This window comes from Alexandromys fortis, unplaced genomic scaffold (genome assembly GCF_014885135.2).
Source record: "Alexandromys fortis isolate MF-2015 unplaced genomic scaffold, M_Fortis_MF-2015_v1.1 scaffold_10, whole genome shotgun sequence".
Lineage (NCBI taxonomy): Eukaryota > Metazoa > Chordata > Mammalia > Rodentia > Cricetidae > Alexandromys > Alexandromys fortis.
The window spans coordinates 9,255,696-9,277,651 of record NW_026067895.1 but is presented as its reverse complement, the minus strand read 5'-3'; the positions used below and the strand labels follow the sequence as shown (position 1 = coordinate 9,277,651).

General features: G+C 43.3%; 1 protein-coding gene across 4 annotated transcripts in view; it reads left to right on the top strand.

Annotated features, from left to right (window-relative positions):
• Window positions 1-21,956, top strand: part of Pip5k1b (phosphatidylinositol-4-phosphate 5-kinase type 1 beta) — a 257,063-nt gene that overhangs the window by 182,403 nt on the left and 52,704 nt on the right. For all 4 annotated transcript variants that reach the window (XM_050158598.1, XM_050158605.1, XM_050158582.1 and 1 more), the window contains 6 exons: window positions 4,665-4,876; window positions 6,526-6,609; window positions 6,739-6,787; window positions 7,683-7,767; window positions 14,776-14,931; window positions 18,466-18,610. In XM_050158598.1, coding sequence (XP_050014555.1) covers window positions 4,665-4,876; window positions 6,526-6,609; window positions 6,739-6,787; window positions 7,683-7,767; window positions 14,776-14,931; window positions 18,466-18,610 — 731 coding nt within the window. The remainder of the gene's footprint in view (window positions 1-4,664; window positions 4,877-6,525; window positions 6,610-6,738; window positions 6,788-7,682; window positions 7,768-14,775; window positions 14,932-18,465; window positions 18,611-21,956) is intronic.

Genomic DNA, 21,956 nt, shown 5'->3' with positions numbered 1-21,956 from the left:
GGGGCAAACTATCCAGCCAAAGATCAAAATGCATTTTTCTAAGCATCTCAAGGAAGAACGTGAAACTTTATTTTTGAAAAGTTCTAACGTACATAAAAGCAGGCAGAATGCTACAATTAATCTACAAATACATATAAGTATGTGTATATACTTATACATATAGGTATATGCATATATGTCCCGTGTTCATTTTCAACTCACGGCCAGTCTTGCTCACTCTTTCTCTATATACAGTTGGAAGCACATTCCACTCATCATATCCTTTATTGATACATATATTTCAGTATAACTCTCCTAATGTTAAGGACCCCTTTTTAAATGAAAGAAAACAAGGTCATGAATTTGAGAGTGCAGGGGAGAGAGACATGGAAGGGATTTGGTGACAGGAAGGGAAGGAGACATGGGGTAATTATATTTTAATTTTAAAAAATAAAATACCCAAGGCATTATATCCTACATTTAAATTCATATCAAATTTTAAATACTATATTAAAGCAATACTTGTATCCATCAAATAGGCAGTATCCCAATTTCTAATCCTTTTTAATTTTATGTATTACACAGCTCAGCCTCCATTTTAGAGCCAGTCCCGAATGCTCTTGAGTGATTAAAGAGTCCATTTGTAACCCAGCCTATGACAGGCTTCCCAAAGAGCAACGGAAGGGGCTTCCCAGCCTTGTCTACATCAAAACAGCCTCCCTTTTATCTGCCATTTAGTTGCGTGCACACTAAACAGTAAACGACAGTGTTTGCAAATATCGTCTTAGTTTTCCCTTTGAACAGAGTACAGAATGCCCGTAATGTAAGTAGCTTGGAAAACACAGGGAACTTTTATGTTCGTTTTTCTGACAACACAGCACACAGTCAGAGTAAATGTTTTCAGTGCTGAGGTTCTTGCACAGGCCTCATAATCGGGAATGTAGTGTCAGAGATGCTTTGTGGCTGAACCTTCTTTTTTTTATTTGCATGGAGATATGGACCGATATAACCAATGTGCATTCCTTCCACCTCAGGAAGCACAGAATAGAACAAGCCTTCGGTGAGCACAGCATCTTCATTCTGATACGAAAACTGCAGACAAAACCTGGGCTCGATCATTGTAGCACAGAGGGAATGTTTGTTCCCAACCGTTTGTAATATAGCTTTCATGGAATATGAGTTAGGATGTAAAAAAAAAATCCCCCCTGAGTTGAAAAACTAAAAAGTCTGTAGAAGGAGCAGCATGAGCAAAAACATCAGGGGCTTACATCTTCCTGGCACCCTTAAGAGTAACTTAGAAATTTAAGTAGCTGGGAGGTGAATCTAAGCTGGTGTCAAACAAGAAGACGTGGACTGCAGCCATGAGAGCAAATGCCTTTGATGTGAAATTGAGATCTCGCCACAAGCAATGGCAGGTCAGGAGGCTTTGAGCCGGGGTGTGATGTCACCTAATCTTGCAAAGGGGTCACTGAACCATCCGAAGGGGAAGCTGGAATGGAACGATTAGAGAAGAGGAATGTTTTGATAACACCAGCTGCAGGCCTGGGCAGCTAATGAAAGGAAAGGGCTCCTTGGAGTCTAAAATTTACATTGTAGTGATTTCAAATAAAAGAGGGAAGTCAGGGGCAAGAATTGCTTTGGGACAAAACAGGAGTTTAGGTTACAATATAAAGTGTTTAGAAGAAGCTTTAAAAACACCCAGAGGCCACTGGGAATATACAAGCTATAGTTTAGGAAGGAGAACGAGCCAAAGGTAACAATTCAGGAATTTCCTACAGGAAGGTGGCGGCTAAACGCGACCTCTGATGGCACACACACATAATCTAGGGGCTGACTTAGCAAAGTCGTCTTCGTCTTGCATGCCCACTGCTCTGCTGCCTCAACCTCTTTCAGTTATCATGGTCTCTTAGCAAGGCAGTGGATGGACATACTTCCCGGAATTTCTAGTGTGTGTTCCGACTGTAGTTCTGACTTTAAATGGTTCTTCAGAGAGAAGGGACCATCCCACTTTAAAGCTTCTCCACATCCTAACCTGACTCCAGTCTTTCTGTAACTCTGAGAACTATTCCTGCCTCTCTCTCTCAGTGAAGGAGTCAAGTCCTGCCCAAGCTAGATGGAAGGGCACCTGGGATATGGTAGCTTGTGTTTTGAATTGCAGATGTGCTATACAGAACCCAGCAGTCACAGTGACATCACACAGACTTTTTGGAAATACATGCACCTGCATGCATGGGGCTGTAGTTACTGCTCTCTCTTAAAGTTCATGAGCGTTATATTTCTGGCAGGAAACAACTGGGAAGATATGAGTATAAATGTTTGGTCTGTAATTGATGCAAATTCCCCAAAACATAACTAAAAACCCACAGATTCTAAAGAAATCTGGACTCCCCCTGAAAGCCACACCCATGAACAGGCTGGAATGCTACTGTATTTTGTTGGACTTTTTAATGAATTTTTTTGTTTTCGGAATTGGAACCCCATAGGTGTTTGCTTTTGTGAGTGATACATGTGTTTTCTCAAACTAGCACAAGGAATGGTTCACGATAATGAATCTAGAGAGCAGTTAAGTGAGTGGTTACTTTATGTGAGGAAATTTCCTAAGCATTCATCAGGATTAGCATATTTAATTTCCACAAGTACCGTATGTAACAGGCAATATTATTCTAACAGTTTTACACATAAGGATACCCACCTGGGGTCACGGGGCTTATGCTCTCTAACCCCAGCTCCTTATCCACCAGTGTCTCTCAGAAAGGAAGCCCCAGGGCTGATGAATGTGCAGGAAATGCATCCTCTGCCCATGGGCTGTCTGGGTGGGGACTGTTCCCAAGCCATCGTTTCTATATGATGGAGTAGGACTGGGGCTCTCCCTCCTTGTTTCTGCGTGAAGGACGTCCAGCTTCCCTTAGTATTTCTTTTCAGAGGCTGAGCCAGTGGCACCCTGACACGAAGCAGGCTTCTTTTCCGTGGTGTCCTCTGCTTGGTGGAAGGGCAAGGCTGCAGTGGCATGCCTCTGTGGAGAACTGACTGATGGGTTTGATTCTTGAGCCCTGAGCCTGTGGTCCTCAGCATCACCCATCTCTCCAAACTTCCTCCTCCCTTTCTGATGTGACTCCTACTTCAGTTAGTTGGGGTGGGGGCTGCTGGTTTTCCGTGGCCATAAGGGCATACACAGATCTCTGGAGACATAATTTCATCATCCCAGGCCTCTCAAATGATATGCTTCTACTCACAATTGTTGTCTGTCTCCACTCTAAAAATATAACTAGCTTATCAAAAGTTGAAGAGTCACCAGGCTCTGTTTCATGCCTAATGCTATTTTTAAAAACAGTTGAAGGATGAATTCTCTGGAATAACTGAAACTTGTTCACAGCCCATTATATGTTCATCATTAATGGCAATGATGACTGAGACCCCAGGGACCAGCATATTTCAGAGACTATGCATTGTCTGACTTCATGAAGCCCTTCTCACCTAGCCTCCCTGAAATATTCTTGTATACATCCACAAGTATTCTCTCTCCCATCCAACCCCCTCTCAAATAGCAAAATATCTGCTCTAAAAATGCTTAGGCACAAGGAAAATGAGGCGCATGAAGAATTCTGGGATTTTGATCCTACATCGGCCAAGGATCAATTCTGATTATGAGTGTGAAAGCCAGAGTCTCCTCATGAATCTGTCACTAATATGCTGTCTGTGACTGAACGGGTTTTCACTTGCTGAGCAGCTATTGGTGGGAAGTGGCAGGGAATACAACCATCTATGGTCTGGAGAACTCTCTCACACCTAGTAGGAAAGGAGAATATTCATACAGGGAAAGATCTGACTTGAGGGCATGCCTCCTGAACAGGCTCTTCCTGTCTAAGGCTGGTCTGGGTGTGCAAGTAAGTCCCCCTGCACTCTAAAGACAGTCTGAGGGACGGTTGCCGAGACCTTGTGTCCGATCCTTTTCCCTCACAGCACTGCTTTCTCCTTTGTTGGCTACACTGAACCATTTTTGATTCCTTCCCCTCCCCACGGTCTATAGGGTAGACAAGCATTCAGTCCTCTCGTTGTTGAGATCACATATATATTATTAAATTAAAAAGACCCGCTCTGGGGAAATGATTGACAACTTTGAGAGCTAGGCTTTGAGAAAAGGTCCTCGCTAAACTCGAGATTCAGATGTGGAGAATGGAACCCAAGCAAAAGCTGAGTTCCTGCTGGGGCTGATGCACTTGGGACGCTGGGCTGTGGTTTCTCGGTTCCTGGGCTCAGGAAGAATGTGATTGCCAGAGTCTGCCTCCTGGATCTGTCCCTGATGTGCTGTCTGGAACCAAGCAGGTTCTTTTATCTCCATGGTTTTCATCTGTGTACCAGAGACAGCAGTAATACCGGCTCACAGTGTTGTTACCACGGCTGAATCCAAGGGCGGTTCTTGTTTGTGGAATTCAATCAATAAATGCTGTAAGTGAATCCATTGTGGAAGGGAGAGGTGCTTCCTTTAGATTTGCATAAAAATTTTATTTTCCCACCACCACGGCAGTCCTTTCTGCCAGTAGCCTAATAATAACTAGGAGGATTCTGGTTTTGATGTTTTGCCTGTCGGCCTCTCAAGTGCAGGTCTGGCGTGTCTCCTGACACCAAGCTCAGGAACTCACAGGCTCTTTGTGTTGACGGACCCCCTGGGTCTTTTCCTTCCTCAGGTGCTGGAAAGCTTCAAGATCATGGACTACAGCCTTTTGCTGGGCATCCACATCTTGGACCATTCCCTTAAAGACAAAGAAGAGGAGCCCTTACAAAATGTGCCCGACGCAAAGCGGCCGGGGGTACAGAAAGTCCTCTACTCCACGGCCATGGAATCCATCCAGGGTCCAGGCAAGCCTGCAGATGGGATCATTGCGGAGAATCCAGACACGTAAGTGCATCCACGCCTCCGTCCTGGTTTTGGATACCCCAGTCACTGAATAGGTACACGCAATCACCTCCCCCAGGGATGGTACCCTGGAAATAGATTCCTGGCTGGCAGCAAATGGCTTAAACCAACTTTATTTCTCTTCATCTCTAGACAGCTAGACGAGGGTCAGTTTCTCGAGTTTGTATTTTTTTTAAACAATGGCTGAAAATGTTTTCCCCTCACTCACTACACATTCAAAACATCTACCAGAAGAGGGAAGGATGAACTCTGGATTTGAATAAACATGAGTACATGTTTATTCCTGTTCATTTATTTACTTACATAAACACATGGTACGAAGGATGCTGGCACTTCAGAGCTTGTGATCTATATAAGGAGGTTCTGTTGGTCTCACCCCTGGCAGATGTCTCTCTCCTGGGCCAGATGTGTTAGTAACCGCGGGCTTCATTTGCATATGTAAAGTGCACACTCAACAGTAGAAAGCAACCATGGAAGGCTGTTGAAAAGGTTGACTCATCGTGCGAACTTGCTGAGCAGGGAGACAGAGGAAGTCATTTCCCAAGGCCTTGATGTCCTGCTTTCGAGGATTCTCAGGCAAAGACTAAGCCGGGTGCACACTTGTCTCTCGTCAAGGACACTAACACGCGGTCAGCCTTGGTTCAAATCCTTGCTGGCAATTCTCTCTAAATAGCCGGTAATCCACTGAAGCAGTGAGTCTGTATCCACCTTGGGAAATGCCACACGGCTGTCAATCATATTGCCACCGCTGTGAGAAAGGATTCCACATTAACAAAAGGAATGCTGAAGTTACAAAACCGCTCAATCCAATAATCTCTTTGGATTAATCCATATGTCCATCCATACATACACCCACCCTGCACAAACGTATCTGAGGAGTTAGTTGCACAAATTTTCTTGTATGTCTTCTTCTATTTTGGGGGTGGGGGGTGGGGAATGGTGATTGGNTTTTTTTTTTTTTTTTTTTTTTTTTTTTTTTTTTTTTTTTGAGACAGGAGCTCTCTATTATGTGGCTCTGGCTATCTGGGAACTCACTGTCTAGACCAGGCTGGCCTTGAACATACAGATCCATTTGCCTTTGTCTTCTGAGTGCTGGGACTAATGGTGTGCTCTACCACAACAGGCCTCTATGTATTTTTCAGTCTCACAAAAAACATAAAATTCTTTAGTTCAGAAAGTAATATTATTTTAATGTAGGCTGACCTTGGCCTTTCTACGGAAACAAGAATGGCTTTGAATTCCTAATTCTCCTGCCTCTACTTCTTGTGTCTGCCACCATGCTTGGGATTTTCTGCAGCTCTGGTGATCAACCCCAAGGCTTCAGGCATACTTGGCAGGCACTACCCCACGATGCTGGCTAGTATTGCCTTCTTAAAAAAGGGATCTCTTGTGCTGCTCTAAAAATCCTCCTTCACTCATAATTTTTAAAAAGAAGAGGTTTTGTAATTAGATTCCTCCCATCCGACTGCTCAGACTTGACAGCTATGAAGTTATTATCCTTCAAGCTGATGAAAACTTATGGCAATAAGGGAAGCGGTAGTCTAGAATTCTTAATGTTTTCAGTGTATAATTCGTAATGAATTTTAGCTTTCTGTACTCATAAAATCTTTTCCCCTTTGCTCTGTCCACAGAATGGGAGGCATTCCAGCTAAAAGCCATAAGGGAGAAAAGCTGCTTTTATTCATGGGCATTATTGATATTCTCCAATCATATAGGTGAGATATTTGGGCAAGTGGTCTTCCATTATTTTAAAAGTAATCAAACTTTTTTTTTTCTGAAAATTCATGAAGTGAAAGTGGTTTTGCATTCTCAGTGGTATTTTCCCCATCTGTTTATTTTTTTAGGTTGATGAAGAAGTTAGAACATTCCTGGAAAGCTCTTGTTTATGATGGGGTGAGTGACCTTTGCCTTCTTAAATGGTGGACACTTCTAGCCAACTGTAGCTGTCACTAGACTCGGAGGAAAGCAGAGGTCTTTGCGTGCTCAGAATCTTAGGTGGGAAGAGTGGTTCTAGTCTCAGAACAAGACCACGTAAACTTGAATAGCTGTTCAAATAAATGCCTTCTAGTCCAACAGCCAGGTACAGCCCCGGAAAATAAAACCGTGGTTGTTCCTATTGGGGTGCAAAGGTCCCCTTTGTGACATGATGAGTTAAGGTGGAGGGGGCTTTTTCAAAGGCTCTGGAAGATTGGGGTCCTTAAAATGAAGTTTCTCTGTGTTCATCTGGTAGAAACTTATATTCAAAATAGAGCATCTACCAGATGAACATAGAGAATCAGCTCCTTCATCCAGGCTGTTGTCTAGGAAAATGACCTGTCACTCCTAAGGATTCCTGCAGAACATGAGAGGAGCCTGGCCGTTCAGTTCAATCTGTTTCTGTTCTTTACGATGTGACTGAGATCTCTGCCCTTCTTAACCACCCCTTGTGGAGTTGCAGGTGCCTTAGCTATAAACACGGATACCTCATATAAATAGTGTGTTCATTTCAAGTGACCCCCTTCATTCCATATGGTCCCTGGATTGCCAGTTGTCTGTTAGAAAGAAATATATATATATATAAGTCCCTGTAAGCCCTGGTGGTGTTGTGACAGGACAAACAATTATTGTTCATGGAGCAGTCGTTTGGCTGCCTCACTGTCCCTTCATGCTCCATTTTATCCTGAGCACATAGACTCTCTGCTCCTTCTAATTGTTGGCCGTGTTTGACTTCAGACCTTAACTGACAGCCATTCTGCCAACTCGAGATGAACTCTAAGAGACAAACCTGTCGTCTTTTTCTTTTTTTCAGGACACTGTTTCCGTTCACAGACCAAGTTTTTATGCAGATAGATTTTTAAAGTTTATGAATTCCAGAGTTTTCAAGAAAATTCAAGGTAAGAGTCTTAAGAAAGTTTCTTGGTTTGTAGCACTTGTTACTGACGTCACCCTATCTGTGTGGAAAATTTTTGTTGGAAGAGTTGGGTGTTTTTACTGCAGTGGTAATAATGACTAATTGTGATTAAATACCACTATTTAATGATGCCATAATGATTAACCCATTTTATGTCAAGAAAAAGTGCAGGCTGGGGTGTGGGAGATGCTCGACCAGTAAAGTAAGAGCAGGAGGATCCAAATTCAGACCTTTAGCACCGTGTACAGAGCAGAACACAGAGCCAGGGGTGGTGGTGCAAGCCTTTAATCCCAGCACTCAGGAGGCAGAGGCAGGCGGATCTCTGTGAATTCGAGGCCAGCCTGGTCTGCAGAGCGAGTAGGACAGCCAGGGCTACACAGAGAAAGCCTGTCTAGAAAAACAAAACAGAAATCAAAAAAGCAGAACAAAGAATAATTTGTGCTGCAGTGAGGTATAAACAGGTAAATGGTTAGCGCTTCTTGGCCAATCCATAAGCTCCATGTTCAATGGGGGACCCTTTCTCAATAAATAAATTAAAAATAAATAAATAAACAAGCAAATAAATAAGGTGGAGGATGATTGAAGAAGACAATCAACATCAACCTTTTGGCCTCCACATGTGTACACACACGCACACACACACACATACACACATACATATGCGCGTGCATGCATGCCCACACACGTACACTATGTACAGTTAGTTGTTGGAACATAGATTTATTTATATGTAGCCATTGGCGCCAATAGTTCAAAGAAGAAATCAAATAGGAAGAAGTTAGAGACAAATGAAAGCACACACACACCATCAGGCACAGTGACAAATATCTATAATCCCATCACTTGAGACCTTGAGATGCTGAGACAGGAGGACCAGGAGTCCCCAGGCCAGTCTGGGGACTACAGTGAGACCCTCTCTCAAAAAAAAAAAAAAAAAAAAAAAAAAGACAGAAACAAATGGTGAGAAACTACAAAGGCAGCACTCGAGGACAAATCTATAGATTAAAAATTCCTATATCAAAAATTGAAGAAAGCTCCTACAGCTTTAGCTTGGTGCTCGCCCAGCACAATGTCCCCCACGTTGATCCCCAGCTCTGCAAAAACCCAATGAGAGAAAGCTCTCAAATCAGTACCATGCCTTCAAACCACGAGTAATTGAATAAATAGAACAAACTGAGCCCAAAGCTAATGATGATTATTTTGAATCAAGGTCAAATATAGCATCTTATCTATTTATCTTAATACTTAAAGGGAAAGTTACTGTGTACGTGTCAAACTGTGTGGCAAGTGGAGAATGAGCATATTATACACATGTTGTTGTCTTAATCACTTAATTATCCTGTGGTCCAACTTTATAACTCAAATCATAATAAATTAGTCACCCCAAAACCATGATACTAGCCATCATAAATTTTTCTAACAATATTTGCTGTAGTTTGGGAATGCAAAAGAAGCTGTGATAATTAACCTGAAAGCCAATAAAATTTGGGAGGAAGCTGCCCGGAGCTGCCTAGTACTTCCTCCCAATTTTTATTCTTATACTTTGTCTGTTTTCTTAAAGCTGATGTCCAACAAAGGGCAGGACTGCTGTGTGCAAGATTCAAGTTTGACTTAGCACCACACACACACACACACACACACACACGCACACACAAACAGAAGCAGCATATTGGCAAATCATGCTAGGCTTCTACCCGCCGATGTTTGCATATCATTATAATATAAATAGTTTCTCAAATCCTTGAATATTCTAAACATCATTTAAAACGGAAACGCAGCATGAAAATTATAGGGGTGTGCCATAGTCTGCTAGCCGTTCTTTGAGCATTTGGCATTTATATCCTTTCTCCTTTGCCTAGTTCTGACTAATATTTTTAGGAACATAGTTTCAGGTAAATGCTGTGTCTAAATTAGGATTGTTTACTTGGGATAGAGTTCAAGATGTGGTAGTAGAGTATTGAATGTACGTAACTGCAGAGACCAGATGCAGCCCTCAGCCTGCACTTGGCTTCTTCAACTATGCCAGCCTGGGAAATAGAAGAATGCCACCTGGTTGTTTTATTAGGTGTTTTTCAAGTACTGATTAGATTCCAGCATTACTCAGGGTTTTTCAGCCACTTATAATTCCTTTGAGAATTAGGCTATGTAATATATTGGGTATTTGTTATTTTTCCAGATGACTTAAATGAATTACATCTGTATAAACCTACATCTCATTTTTCTGGGACCAACTTTTATACACAGTGGATGATTTCAATGGCATCTTAAAAAGTATACTCAGTTGAGACTTGCTATAAATTAGATTTTTCTGCCCAAGGTTTTCCTGACCGTGAAGTAGTGTTTATTCAGGTTGCAAGTCTCTGCGTTCAGACTTGGAACTCATAGTTTCAAAGCTTTTCAACCTCTCTTCCCCCTGAGCCTTGGTTTCTTTGAAGCTTAAAAAGGGCATGGGCCTTTATTGCGTCATACACATACCCAATTCTGGAAAAGGGGGCCTTAATGTAGTAACATAAACCGATGCCTTTAAGCTTCTTCCATTCCAAAAATGCAGCACATGTTACAGACTTTTCCAGTCTCTGACATATTATGCTTTTAATATAACACATCTTACCTTTTTTTTTAAAAGATTAACTTGTTTCTATTTTATGTGTATGCATGTTCGTTTGCATGTATACATGGGCACCATGTGCATGCAGTGCCCACAGAAGCCAGAAGACGGAGCCAGAACTCCTGCAAGTGGAGTTACAGATGGTTGTTGAGTTATCTTGTAGGAACTAAGAACCAAACACTGGTCCTCTGCAAAATCAGCAAATGCCCTTGACCACTGAGCTCACTTTCCAGGCCCAAGACTGCCTTCTTAAGTAGTAAATCTGTTAACTTTCTCTCACTTGGAGTTATTTTTTAAGACCATTTTTGCTAAGATACACATCACGTATTACAAAGTGCAGTTTTGTGGGATTTAATATATGCACTGACTCATCCAGCCATCACAGCTGTCTAATTTTAGAATGTTTTTATTATCACCCATTAACAATCACCATATCCCTCCTCTTCCCAGCACTTCTTTCTGTCTCCGTGGTGTTACCAATTCAGGAGACATCTTAGAAACCCGTAGTATCTGACTTGTACATGTGGCTTTTTACATTTAATACAGTTTTGTAGGTTGTACCATGTATTGGAACTTTATTCTTCTACTGTGAATAATATTCCGTGTATGCCACGTATTATTCATTCCCAGTCGATAGCTCATTCCTATCTTTCTGGCTGTTATGAACACTATTGCTGTGAACATTCATGCGTGAGGTTTTGAATGAGTGCATATTTTCATTTCTTTTGTATAGGTAGCTGAAAGTGAAGTTTCTAGGTCACATGATAACTCTGCAAACCTTTCCCAAGCATCTGCTCCATTTCACTGTCCCCCTGGCAACATACGAGGGAATCATTGTCTTCCTCCTCACCAGCGGCTTGCTGGTTCTCTCTCGTCTCAGCCGTCTTGGTGTGTGTGTGTGTGTGTGTGTGTGTGTGTGTGTGTGTGTGTGTGTGCAGAGTTGTAGTTCACTGTGCCTTTGATTTGTGGCTCTCCAGTGACAAACGATGCTGAACATTTTTCCATGTGTTCACTGGCCATTTGTATATTCTTTGGGGAAATGTTTACTCAGATTCTTGGCCCATTTTTAGTTCCGTTGTCTGCCTGTTGTTGAACTTTTAAAAGTTCTTTATATGTACTGGATACAGTGTGTTATCAGGAACGTGATGTAAGTTGTCTGTTGATATTTTTGCTACTCTGGGTATAGTCCCTTCCTTCCTTCCTCCCTCCCTCCCTCCCTCCCTCCTACCCTCCCTCCCTCCCTCCCTTCCTTCCTTCCTTCCTTCGCTGTCCTTTATGATTCTGTCCCTTCAGACTCTCGTGTTCCTCTTTGGTGACCTTAGATGTCTCTCCGACTGTGGCTTACCATCATATGTGCGTGTTCTAGATCCAGGCTAGGACTTGGTCTCTTTTTTATACAGTTCTCCCTGGGTAACTTTCCCTTCCCATCGAGGTCTGTTACCTTCTGTGGGGCTAAGGTCACTTGCCACACCTTTGTCACATTCGTCTTAGAAGAGAGAGAGATTAAAAATCCTGAGACAGCCCTAATGCATTCAGTTTTCAGCCACATGCAAGCCCTCTAAGGTTGAAAAGGGCAAGGCTCAGATATGGAATAAGGAACTCACCATTGAAGGCAACGTTGTTACTCTTGCTCCAGGTGTTCTATGCTCTTGACAGAGGTTTGTTAATGGGACCCCTCTGCTGTCTTTCTTTTTTCACACCCCCCAATCGATCCTCCTGAGTACTGTCCACCACTGTCCCTTTCTGACCTCCTACGGCCACTCTCACTGCCCATGTCCTCACTACCAGAGCTGGGTCTCAGTGCTGAACATCAGCATCTGCCTAAGAGTGACGGAATGGAGAAGCAATGCTCAGACCTTTCGGTCTTAGGGTAACTTAAAAGTTAGTAAGGACCCCAAAGAACTGTCTACATCTTATAGAAATCTGAATTGGAAAAAAAAATCTATTATCAATCATTGGTTCTTATCAGTTAACAACACAAACCCATTGTGGGGCTGAGTGGGTCACTTGTCCCACACATATACGTTCCTATTCCTAAAACCTATATAAAGCCAGATGCATGAACTAGCACCTGTAACGCAGGCGCTCCTGCAGGGAGATGGATATGGAGTCAGGAGAACGAAATTCCTGGGAGTGTGCAGGCCAGCTAGCCTGACCTGGTACCCAACAGCAAATAAGAGACCCTGTCTCTGTCAAGGTAGAAGGCAAGGACTGATACCTGGGGTCGTCCTCTGACCTCCACATGAATGCTGGGGCACTCCTGTACGCACACATGTATACATACATATGCACACACAAAGATTTTAAGTATGTTAATGTAAATCGGTTAAAAATTTATGAATGTAAAACTAATTGTGGTGATAATTATGGTTCCTAAAACAAGTAGTGAGAAAGGTGGCATTTATGTGACTCTTTGGCAATTCTGAGTAGCTGTCTTAGTCGAGATGAGTTGAAGTCTTGCATCTGCTTCTAAATTCGGCCCGTGATAACAGCATAGTTCATGCAACCTCTGATAAACTCCTAATGCCTTTGTATTCTTATAGTAGTAGTCACCTTGAAGCCCATCTGCGGGGTCAAGGACCCCTAGCAGTCCCTGAATCACAGCTCATAAACTCTGGCGTAGACATCAAAAAAAGACAAAAAGCTTTACTTTGACATCTAAAGATCCCACAGCAAAGGGCAGGAATATATCACAGCTCGTAAGAAATTAGCAAAAGCAGAGGGGGTGCTATGGCAGACCCCAGGGGTGGGCACTCACTCCACTCTGTAAGAGTGGAACAGTGCTCAGCAGAATACGGTGTGAGGGAGAGCCATCTTCCGTGGTCCACTCGGCCATCATTGAAATCAATTGCGAGCAACCAAGAGGAATGGCAAGATCAGTTGTTTGAACATCCAAAAGGTTCACCTGACACACGTACACCCTAACCAGAAGATGAATGCTAAAGAGCTGGAAAATCATCTATCAATCAGACAGGTGAAGACAGAAGAGAGGCTCCCCGGGGTTCACTCTCTAACCCTGTGACCTGGAACAAGCCCAATTTTCTGCCTTCCGTTTCTAGGCCTGTAAAAGGGCCGGCTTCCCTTAGACATTTTGACAGTTTGAGATCCGCAGTGTGAGTGCTGGCCTCCAGACTACAGCCTAGTCCACAAACATCACTTGTCATGATATGGTGTTAATAGAAAATGCTGGGGAAGCCGAGCGGAGCCTTTCCCAAAAGCAGGGAGATTGCGCTCTATTCTCCCTTCATTCGCAAATCCCAGAGTCACTCTCCACCTAATCTCTTGAACCCTGTCCACAGAGAGGGCTGATGAGCCGTGCCATCCAAGCTCAGGGGAGTCCCAAAGCTAACCCCAGTGACTCATCCAGTTGCTGTCAGCTCACCCCTTTTAAGCAAACCTCCGAAGGACTCTTGCCAGTAACAAGTTCCAGGGGAAACATAAACAGGTCTCAGCTTCCCTCTCTCCCTCCAACTTCCTCCAATGAAATTCTCTAGCCTTAGTCAGCCAAGAAGAGTTACTGTGGGAAAGCATGAACTAAGTGGCCAGGATCAGACTATAGCTTAAGCAGTGCCTGCCAGGCTGTTCTCTGTGGAACCACAGGCTTCAGCATGGCTCGGGGAAGTGCATTTTCACTGGCCTGGCTTCCTACCATGCTTCTGAGGTTGGAGAATGCCCTTCAGATAGCAATGGGAGTGAATTATGCATCCGACAAGACCAAAGAGAAGGAAGTTTCAGTGGAAAATCACAAAGAAAGAAGCAACCAGAAGTAACTTGGCTAAATTGGGCAACATGCGTACAAGATTAAGCACTGGCACATTGGTAAATCCCGGTCCCCAGTTAATAAAGCTGGGGTCGTGAGAACGCTCCGCCATCTGCATCTACCAGCTCACCCAGCCTCCTCCCAGCATAAGGAAAACAAGGAGGAGGAAGGGCAATTTTAACAACAACAACAAAAAAGTTATAATTAAAGCTTGCCTCAAACTAAGACTATTTCAAAATCCAAAGAAAGTCCAAGTCAAATGTATTTTAGAATATTTTTCTTAAAATCAAGTCATTCTGAACAAATAATATAGACAAAACACAGATATTTTAATCTCCCTTACCATGCATATGAAATGAGCTCTTGCCCTTCTATACCCAGATTATTTCTAAATTATTAATAATAAATAGAATAATAAATTTAGAAATTTGAATCTGATTTTTTTAAGTTTTATTATTTTAGTTCTGTGGTCGTTTTAAAACAGGATCTCATTGTGTAACTCAGGCCAGCTCCGACCCCTCCTGCTTCAGCCTCAGTGCTGGGACTGCCGCTGTGCCTGGCCTTGGGGGAGGGGGGGCAGGGCACAGTCCCTGGATTTACAGTTTCTCTTCTTTGCTGTCTAGCTCTGAAGGCCTCGCCTTCTAAGAAACGGTGCAACTCCATTGCCGCGTTGAAGGCGACCTCCCAGGAGATCGTGTCCTCCGTCACCCAGGACTGGAAGGACGAGAAGCGGGATCTGTTAACTGAAGGAACAAGTTTCAGCAGCCTGGATGAGGAAGGTAAAGGCGCTTGCGACCTCTTAAAACAGAAAAACTCTAGTAAATTCTGTGAGTAATGTAAAGCCACAGCAGAAAACTTAGAAAATGCATGCTCCAAGAGATAGCCTGTTAATAAAATTTTATAGGCTACAGAGAATACAACAAATTTATATAAATATGAAGTGTCATATAAACAATGTATGACATATGATTTATCATAAGATATAGTAAATATTAAGATATTTAAAGAAAACATCTATAATCTACCTACTTCATGATAACAAATGCAAACATATTGGTATTTGTTTTCCTAAGATTTTATTTATTCTGTGTGTATGTGCAATATAGGCATGTACACGCATGTATACCTATGTACACACATGTGGAAGTGATGTAATAAACCTGTTCAGTTTATTTAGAGCTACTTCAGTGCATTTAAATAAACGTTAGGATTTCCTTATTTAGTACGGTAGATGGGTTCCGTGGATGAACAGAGAGATTGATGTGGACTCTGTGCCTTTTTTAAGACCTGTGTGTCCTGGCGTTTGGTGCTACTCTGTAGACCTTGTGCTCTTTCTTTCTCTATTGCTTCTGCCTGGGACTCTGCTGATACAGTGATGGACAGAAATGGTGGCCTTGGGTAGCCTTGCCTTGTCCTGATTTTAAAGACAGTGTTTCTAACAGTTCTCTGTTTAAAATGAAACTTGTCATATTTCCTACTGATTGCCAGACCAAAGAACTTCTTTTCTTGTTTCTAATTTGCCAAAAAGTTTTTTTTTTAACCAAACTGGAGTACTGTATTTTATTAAAAACTTTTCTCTATCTACTGAGCTTAACTTTTGAATTTTCCATTTTAATCCAATAAAGGGAAGTTTTGTATATTTCTGTCAATTATTTCTTGGTCTTTTGGTTAAAAAAAATATAGAATTTTTTTTGTTTGGTTTTTCAAGACAGGGCTTCTCTATGCAAGAGCCCTAGCTGTCCTAGAACTAGCTCTGTAGACCAGGCTAACTTCGAACAGAGATCCACCTGCCTGGGATTAAAGGCGTGTGCCACCATTACCTGATATGATGATGATGATGATGATGTTCTTTGGAGACTCTCCGAAGTGTCTTTTACTTCCCGTAGAAGATTCAAGACGTCTTGTGGACACGTTCTTTCCTTGGAGTCTTCAGACAGATTGCTATTTCTGTCCCTTTCTATCTCAGCACCTGTCTCCTGATACTAAATTGAGTTTCTTTATCATATTCTCATGTCTAGGGTTACTTCAAAGGGAATTAGTGATTCGCCTATGATGGTTTTTATTGTCTACTTGCTCTAGGATCTAGAGACACCTAGGAGGCAAACCTCCGGGCATACCTATAAAGATTTGTCTAGCTTAGTTTAACTTCTGAGCATGCCCATGAGAGTGCCTAGCTTAGATTAACTGAGGTAAAAAAAAAGACCCACCCTAAGATTGGGTAGCACCATCCCCTGGGCTTTCATCCTGGATCACACAACAAGGGGGAAGCCGGCAGCACATAAACATTCATCCCTGTCTACTTCCTGTTCAGATGACTGGGATCAGCCGCCTCAGGCTCTCACTGTCCTGACTTCCCCACCATAGTGGACTGCACCCTGGAGCTGGAATATAACCCTTCCTTTCTCGGGTTGCCTTTGTAACAGCAATAGGACAAGTGGCCAGAACATTGCCCTTGGTCCTCTCTGTAATGATGACAGCAGTTCCTGGTAGATACCCAGCCCCTTCCTTCAAGCTGCCTCCCGTTGCCTCTCCCCCAGCAGGCTGCCTGAGTTATGAGAACACACGGAAAACTATAGTTGTCCAGTTCAAGAAACAGGACCAAATTTGTCTTCTTAAATAACTCTTGTTTTAACAGACACTTTTTGCTTTGTGTTGTGTTTTTAATTGAAATCTTATTAAGTTTCTAGGCTGGCCTAGAACACCCAGTCATCCTGTTTCGGGCTCCCCAGTAGCTATAGTGAAATTAAATAGACTCCATTGTACCCAGAATACCTGTGTGTGATGTACGCCTGCGTGTGATGTATGCCTGCATGTGATGTACGCCTGTGTGATGTACACCTGTGCGTGATGTGGGTCTGTGCGTGATGTACGCCTGTGCGTGATGTATGCCTGTGTGTGTGATATACGCCTGTGCGTGATGTATGCCTGTGTGTGTGATATACGCCTGTGCGTGATGTACGTCTGTGCGTGATGTATGCCTGTGCGTGATGTATGCCTGTGTGTGTGATATACGCCTGTGCGTGATGTACGCCTATGTTGGGCTTGGGGATTTTGTTTTCACATGAATTGGTACGTTGCTTACAGATTTGGGCACCTTTTCACATATTGTCTAAACGTTAGAACCAAAGTTCAGCATTTCCTGACCCTGCTCCACTTTCCCTCCATGCCTGTCCCTCAACCTCATCAAATAAACTCCTTCAAATACAAAGTTCAGGGGTTGGAATTACATTGAGGGGGCACTTGCCTAGCGTGTGTAGGGCCCTAGTGTCAGCCCAAATTACTACCCTCTCACCCTCCCCAAAAAACAAGCCTTCAAACTCATCTGACAACGCCTGGAGTGGCCATTTTCCATTTACACAGTGAAAATACATCATCGGGGACCCTTGTGTGTGTCAAGCAATGTCAGAAACACCCCAAGGCTATACTGTATTCATTAACATCTTTTCAGCTCAGTTTGGAAAAAGATAAAGAACTCATATAAACCAGATATGGTGGCACAGGCCTTTAATCCCAACACTCGGGAGGCAGAAGCAGGCAGATATCTGTGAGTTCGAGAGCAGCCTGGTCTATATAACAATGTCCTTTTCCAGGGCATCCAGGGCTGTATATACTAAGATCCTGTCTCAAAAAGAGAGAGGAAAACCCTTATGGACCCTGGATGGAGCACCCATGTGCTCCAGGTCACTGCTAAGCCTGGAGGGTTTATCCTTTCTGACCGTGGACGGCCCTGACATAAATACTTTCTTGAACTCCTAAAATTTTAAAAAGAAATAAGAGCTTTCTCACTTTTATAAAGCAGCCTTGCTATTAAAATAAATGTTAAGAAAAGCCCTGAGTCATGTCCAGCAGTCTGTGAAGGCTCCGATGGGATTGAGACGTGGCAGGCTGTTGTTCTGTTAAAGGGTTTCTTTGTGCCCCTTGGAGTCCGCCTCTCATGTGGAGGGTGAAGCCTGTCCTCTCTCTGTTCATGCATCTGCCAGTCATCCTTTTAATCTCTGCCACATTATCTCCTTAAACTCCTAGGAATTTTTATGCCATCATTTTGAAAGATTAAATCACTTTATTAGGTTTTTAAAAGAGCATCCCTAATGTCATTTCCATAAGCCATTTTGTAAATTAATGTCATTTCCTTTCTCTTTAACCTGTTTGCAAGCAGATATTTTACATTTCTCTTGTAGTTCAGAAGAGCACAGTTAATTCGTAATTTCATTTGCAGCCTGATACGTAAAATGAATGCTCTTAGCTAAGTTAAGTTATTGCAGGTAGCCTACATTACTGAGATTCACGAATGTGTGTTTGCTTTCACTCCCCAGCCCTGGGATCCCGACATAGGCCAGACCTGGTACCCAGCACCCCATCGTTATTCGAAGCTGCTTCCTTAGCGACCACAATCTCATCTTCTTCTTTATATGTCGGTGAACACTGTCCACAGGACAGGACCACGCTTTATTCAAACAGGTAACATTCATTCGATCAGCTTGCCAATCAAGCTATTCCTCTGTCCACCTCTGGCCAAAAGCAGTACCTTTGAGATTGTGTTTCTAGCAACCAGATGCGCCTGTCCCTGCCTCATGTGTAGGAGAAAGGGCGTGCTTTATTTTTACTGTTGCAAAAATACATTTAAAGAAAAGCCCCTCTGTTTCCCTTTGCGATTAATTATTATGTTTTGTAGAAATGAATTACACACATGGCTCCATGCAAAAAGATAAATCTTTCATCATTTTATTTTAATCAGTGCCGTGTGTGCATGCACGTGCATGTGCACACATGTACACGTGTGGCCATTCACACATGTGAACGTGGATATGCTTGTGTCAGTGTACATATGGAGATCACAGGACAACCTCATGTGTCAGTCGTCACCGTCCACCTTATTTGTGACAGGGTCTCTGTTTTCCTGTTACATAAGCAAGGCTGGATAGCTGGCCAATCGCTGCCAGGAGTCTCCTGTCTGCCTCTGAGACTGTGGGAGTCCAGATGTTCATGCCGCATGTCAGCTTTTGTGTGGGCCTGGGGATCAAACTCAGGTACTCATATTTATGTAGCAAGTGCCTTTGACCCACTGATCTTTGTGGCCTTTTATTTTTTCTCCCCTCCCCCACCCACCTTTTTGAGACATGAGTTCATGTAACACAAGCTAGCCTTGAATTCGTGTTCAAACCCAATCACACGCATCGGTAATTTCTTACATTTTTTTTTATTTACTGGTGGTGCTAGGGATGGAACCCAGGGCCTTAGAAGTGCTTGTCAAGCACTCTGTTAATGTGCTACATCCTAGCCCATGAGTAGATGCTTTAAAATGACCTCTCTTTGTTCACATCACTCATAGAGCTACAGAGAAGTTTCATGCACTGTTTTCTACATAAGACCTTGATGACTATGGTAAGGATGCTATTATTAGTGCCTCTCAGAACTGCCACATCTGTCAGTCCCGAGTTCAGCGTGATCTTTGGCCAGTTAAAGTATGGTGGTTACATCTGCTTATCTGTTGTGTTTTCTTGCTCTGCCTCTCTCCCTTGGGTGCATAGAAAAGTAGGTGCAAGGGTAGCGAGTGGGGAAACACTAGGTCTGCAGAAACAGATCAGGTGCGAGCAAGCAGGGCGTGGCATGGAGTGTTTCACCCACAGAACTGCCAGAAAGGCTCCTCTGTGAATGACTTAGGTCGCTTCAACTACATAAAGGGCATTTAATATGGCCAGCTTTCTTGGCTTGAAGAAATTTAAAATAACATACACTAGCCTGCTATGAATATGGACTATGAATATTCAAATTTGGTTTCTCAGTTAGTCGGTCCTTTCTACGTACGGTGCAGCAGAATGCATGAGTTGTACCCCATGAGCGTAAGCAGCAGTTCAGAGGACAGAGGAGAGGTCCGAGGGAGTTCTCAGAAAGGCTAAGAACAAGACCATAGGATGCCATGGTGCTTTGTAATGGTTGGCTACTGTGGTCATTCTCAAGAGCGGATAATTCAATGTGCTCCTGAACCATTTACTGGCATTTCCAGCACTAAGGGAACAGTATTTGGGGTTGGGGTTTTGTTGTTTGTTTGCTGGTATTGTCACTGTTGTTGTTTGGTGTCAGAAGGGTTCTTTTGTTTGTTTGTTTGTTTGTTTGATTTATTTATTTATTTATTTATTAAAGATTTCTGCCTCCTCCCCGCCACTGCCTCCCATTTCCCTCCCCCTCCCCTCATCAAGTCCCCCTCCCTCGTCAGCCCAAAGAGCAATCAGGGTTCCCTGATCTGTAGGAAGTCCAAGGACCACCCACCTTTATCCAGGTCTAGTAAGGTGAGCCTCCAAACTGCCTAGGCTCCCACACGGCCAGTATGTGCAGTAGAATCAAAAACCCATTGCCATTGTTCTTGAGTTCTCAGTAGTCCTCATTGTCCGCTATGTTCAGCGAGTCCAGTTTTATCCCAGGCTTTTTCAGACCTGGGCCAGCTGGCCTTGGTGAGTTCCCGATAGAACATCCCCATTGTCTCAGTGGGTGGGTGCACCCCTCACAGTCCTGAGTTCCTTGCTCGTGCTCTCTCTCCTTCTGCTCCTGATTTGGACCTTGAGATTTCAGTCCGGTGCTCCAATGTGGGTCATCAGATGGGTTCTTAATCCTGTCTCTTGGTGAGGGGTATTTAACCCCTGGGCATTTTGTGTGGTTTCTTCAGGTCTCCTCCTGAAACCAGTCTTCATGGTCAGCTAGAAGCTGGCTACCTCTTCATGCTCTTTTTGAAGTTGGATGCTTTAAGCCATTTTCCCTGGCACTCTACTGCTGTGCTGCGCTTTGTTATCTTCTACTGCGATGTCGGTCAGGGTTCAGAACAAAAAGTACTCCATCCAAAGCAGAAGGAGGCCAGTTACTTACCGAGTGTGTGGGAAGGCCAAAAGAGAGGCCTTGGTCAGTCTTGGTTGCTCCACTAAGTCCACCGTCCTGCGGCACAGAAGTCTGGGTGATGCTCAAGCAGATATTCTCCCGGATATCCTTAAAACAGACGGACTAGGACGCTCAAGCAGTTTTGTAACGTGAATTCTAATTGGTCTTAATAATAAAACCCCAGGGTCAGATTGAGGAGTAAATGCTGACAGATCAGAAAGACAAAGGAGTAAACCACAGTCAGCTCTTTTCTTGCTAATTCTTCAGCCAATAAAAGGGGCCAAGCTCCTATCAGCTCCCACCTTATAGTCCTCTCTCTGCCCAGCCTTATCATTTCCTGTCTATTCAGACCTCCAGACCTCTGTGGTTAACTAGTGGCTAGCTCCACCCTCTGATCTTTAGGCTGCCTTTATTTGTTAGAGCACAAACAGAATATCACTGCACAGCTTCACTCTTCCCGGCATCTCTCTGCTAGTGAGGAGAGTTCCGGGACCCTCCAGGTCTCACCCTCTTCTTCATTTCCTTGCTGTCTGTCACCTTTCTGCTCCCTCCCACAGGCCTTTCTGCTGGTAGCCTTGGTGTGTACGAAAGACCTGCCACGGTCTTAGCTTTCCTTAGGGAAACCATAAGGACCTGAGATTCAGAGATGCTAAAACCCTGAAGAGAACGAATGTCCCAAGAATCCCTGTGAATGAGCATTCCTGAATGTTCACCCTGTTCATTCAGCATGGAAACCTCACCAGCAAACTGTAAAGACATGTTCAGATCATGGTTCCATCATTTTCTTTAGTGCTGTACATGATATTTCTGGAAGTAACAAGTTGACATGGTCCTAAGTCTTATCTGGCTCACTAAGTTTTAAAACCAGATACAGACAGCCTGAGAAGAAAAATGCATTGAGAAAGAGAAAAAAGAAAGTACATCAAATATTGACATT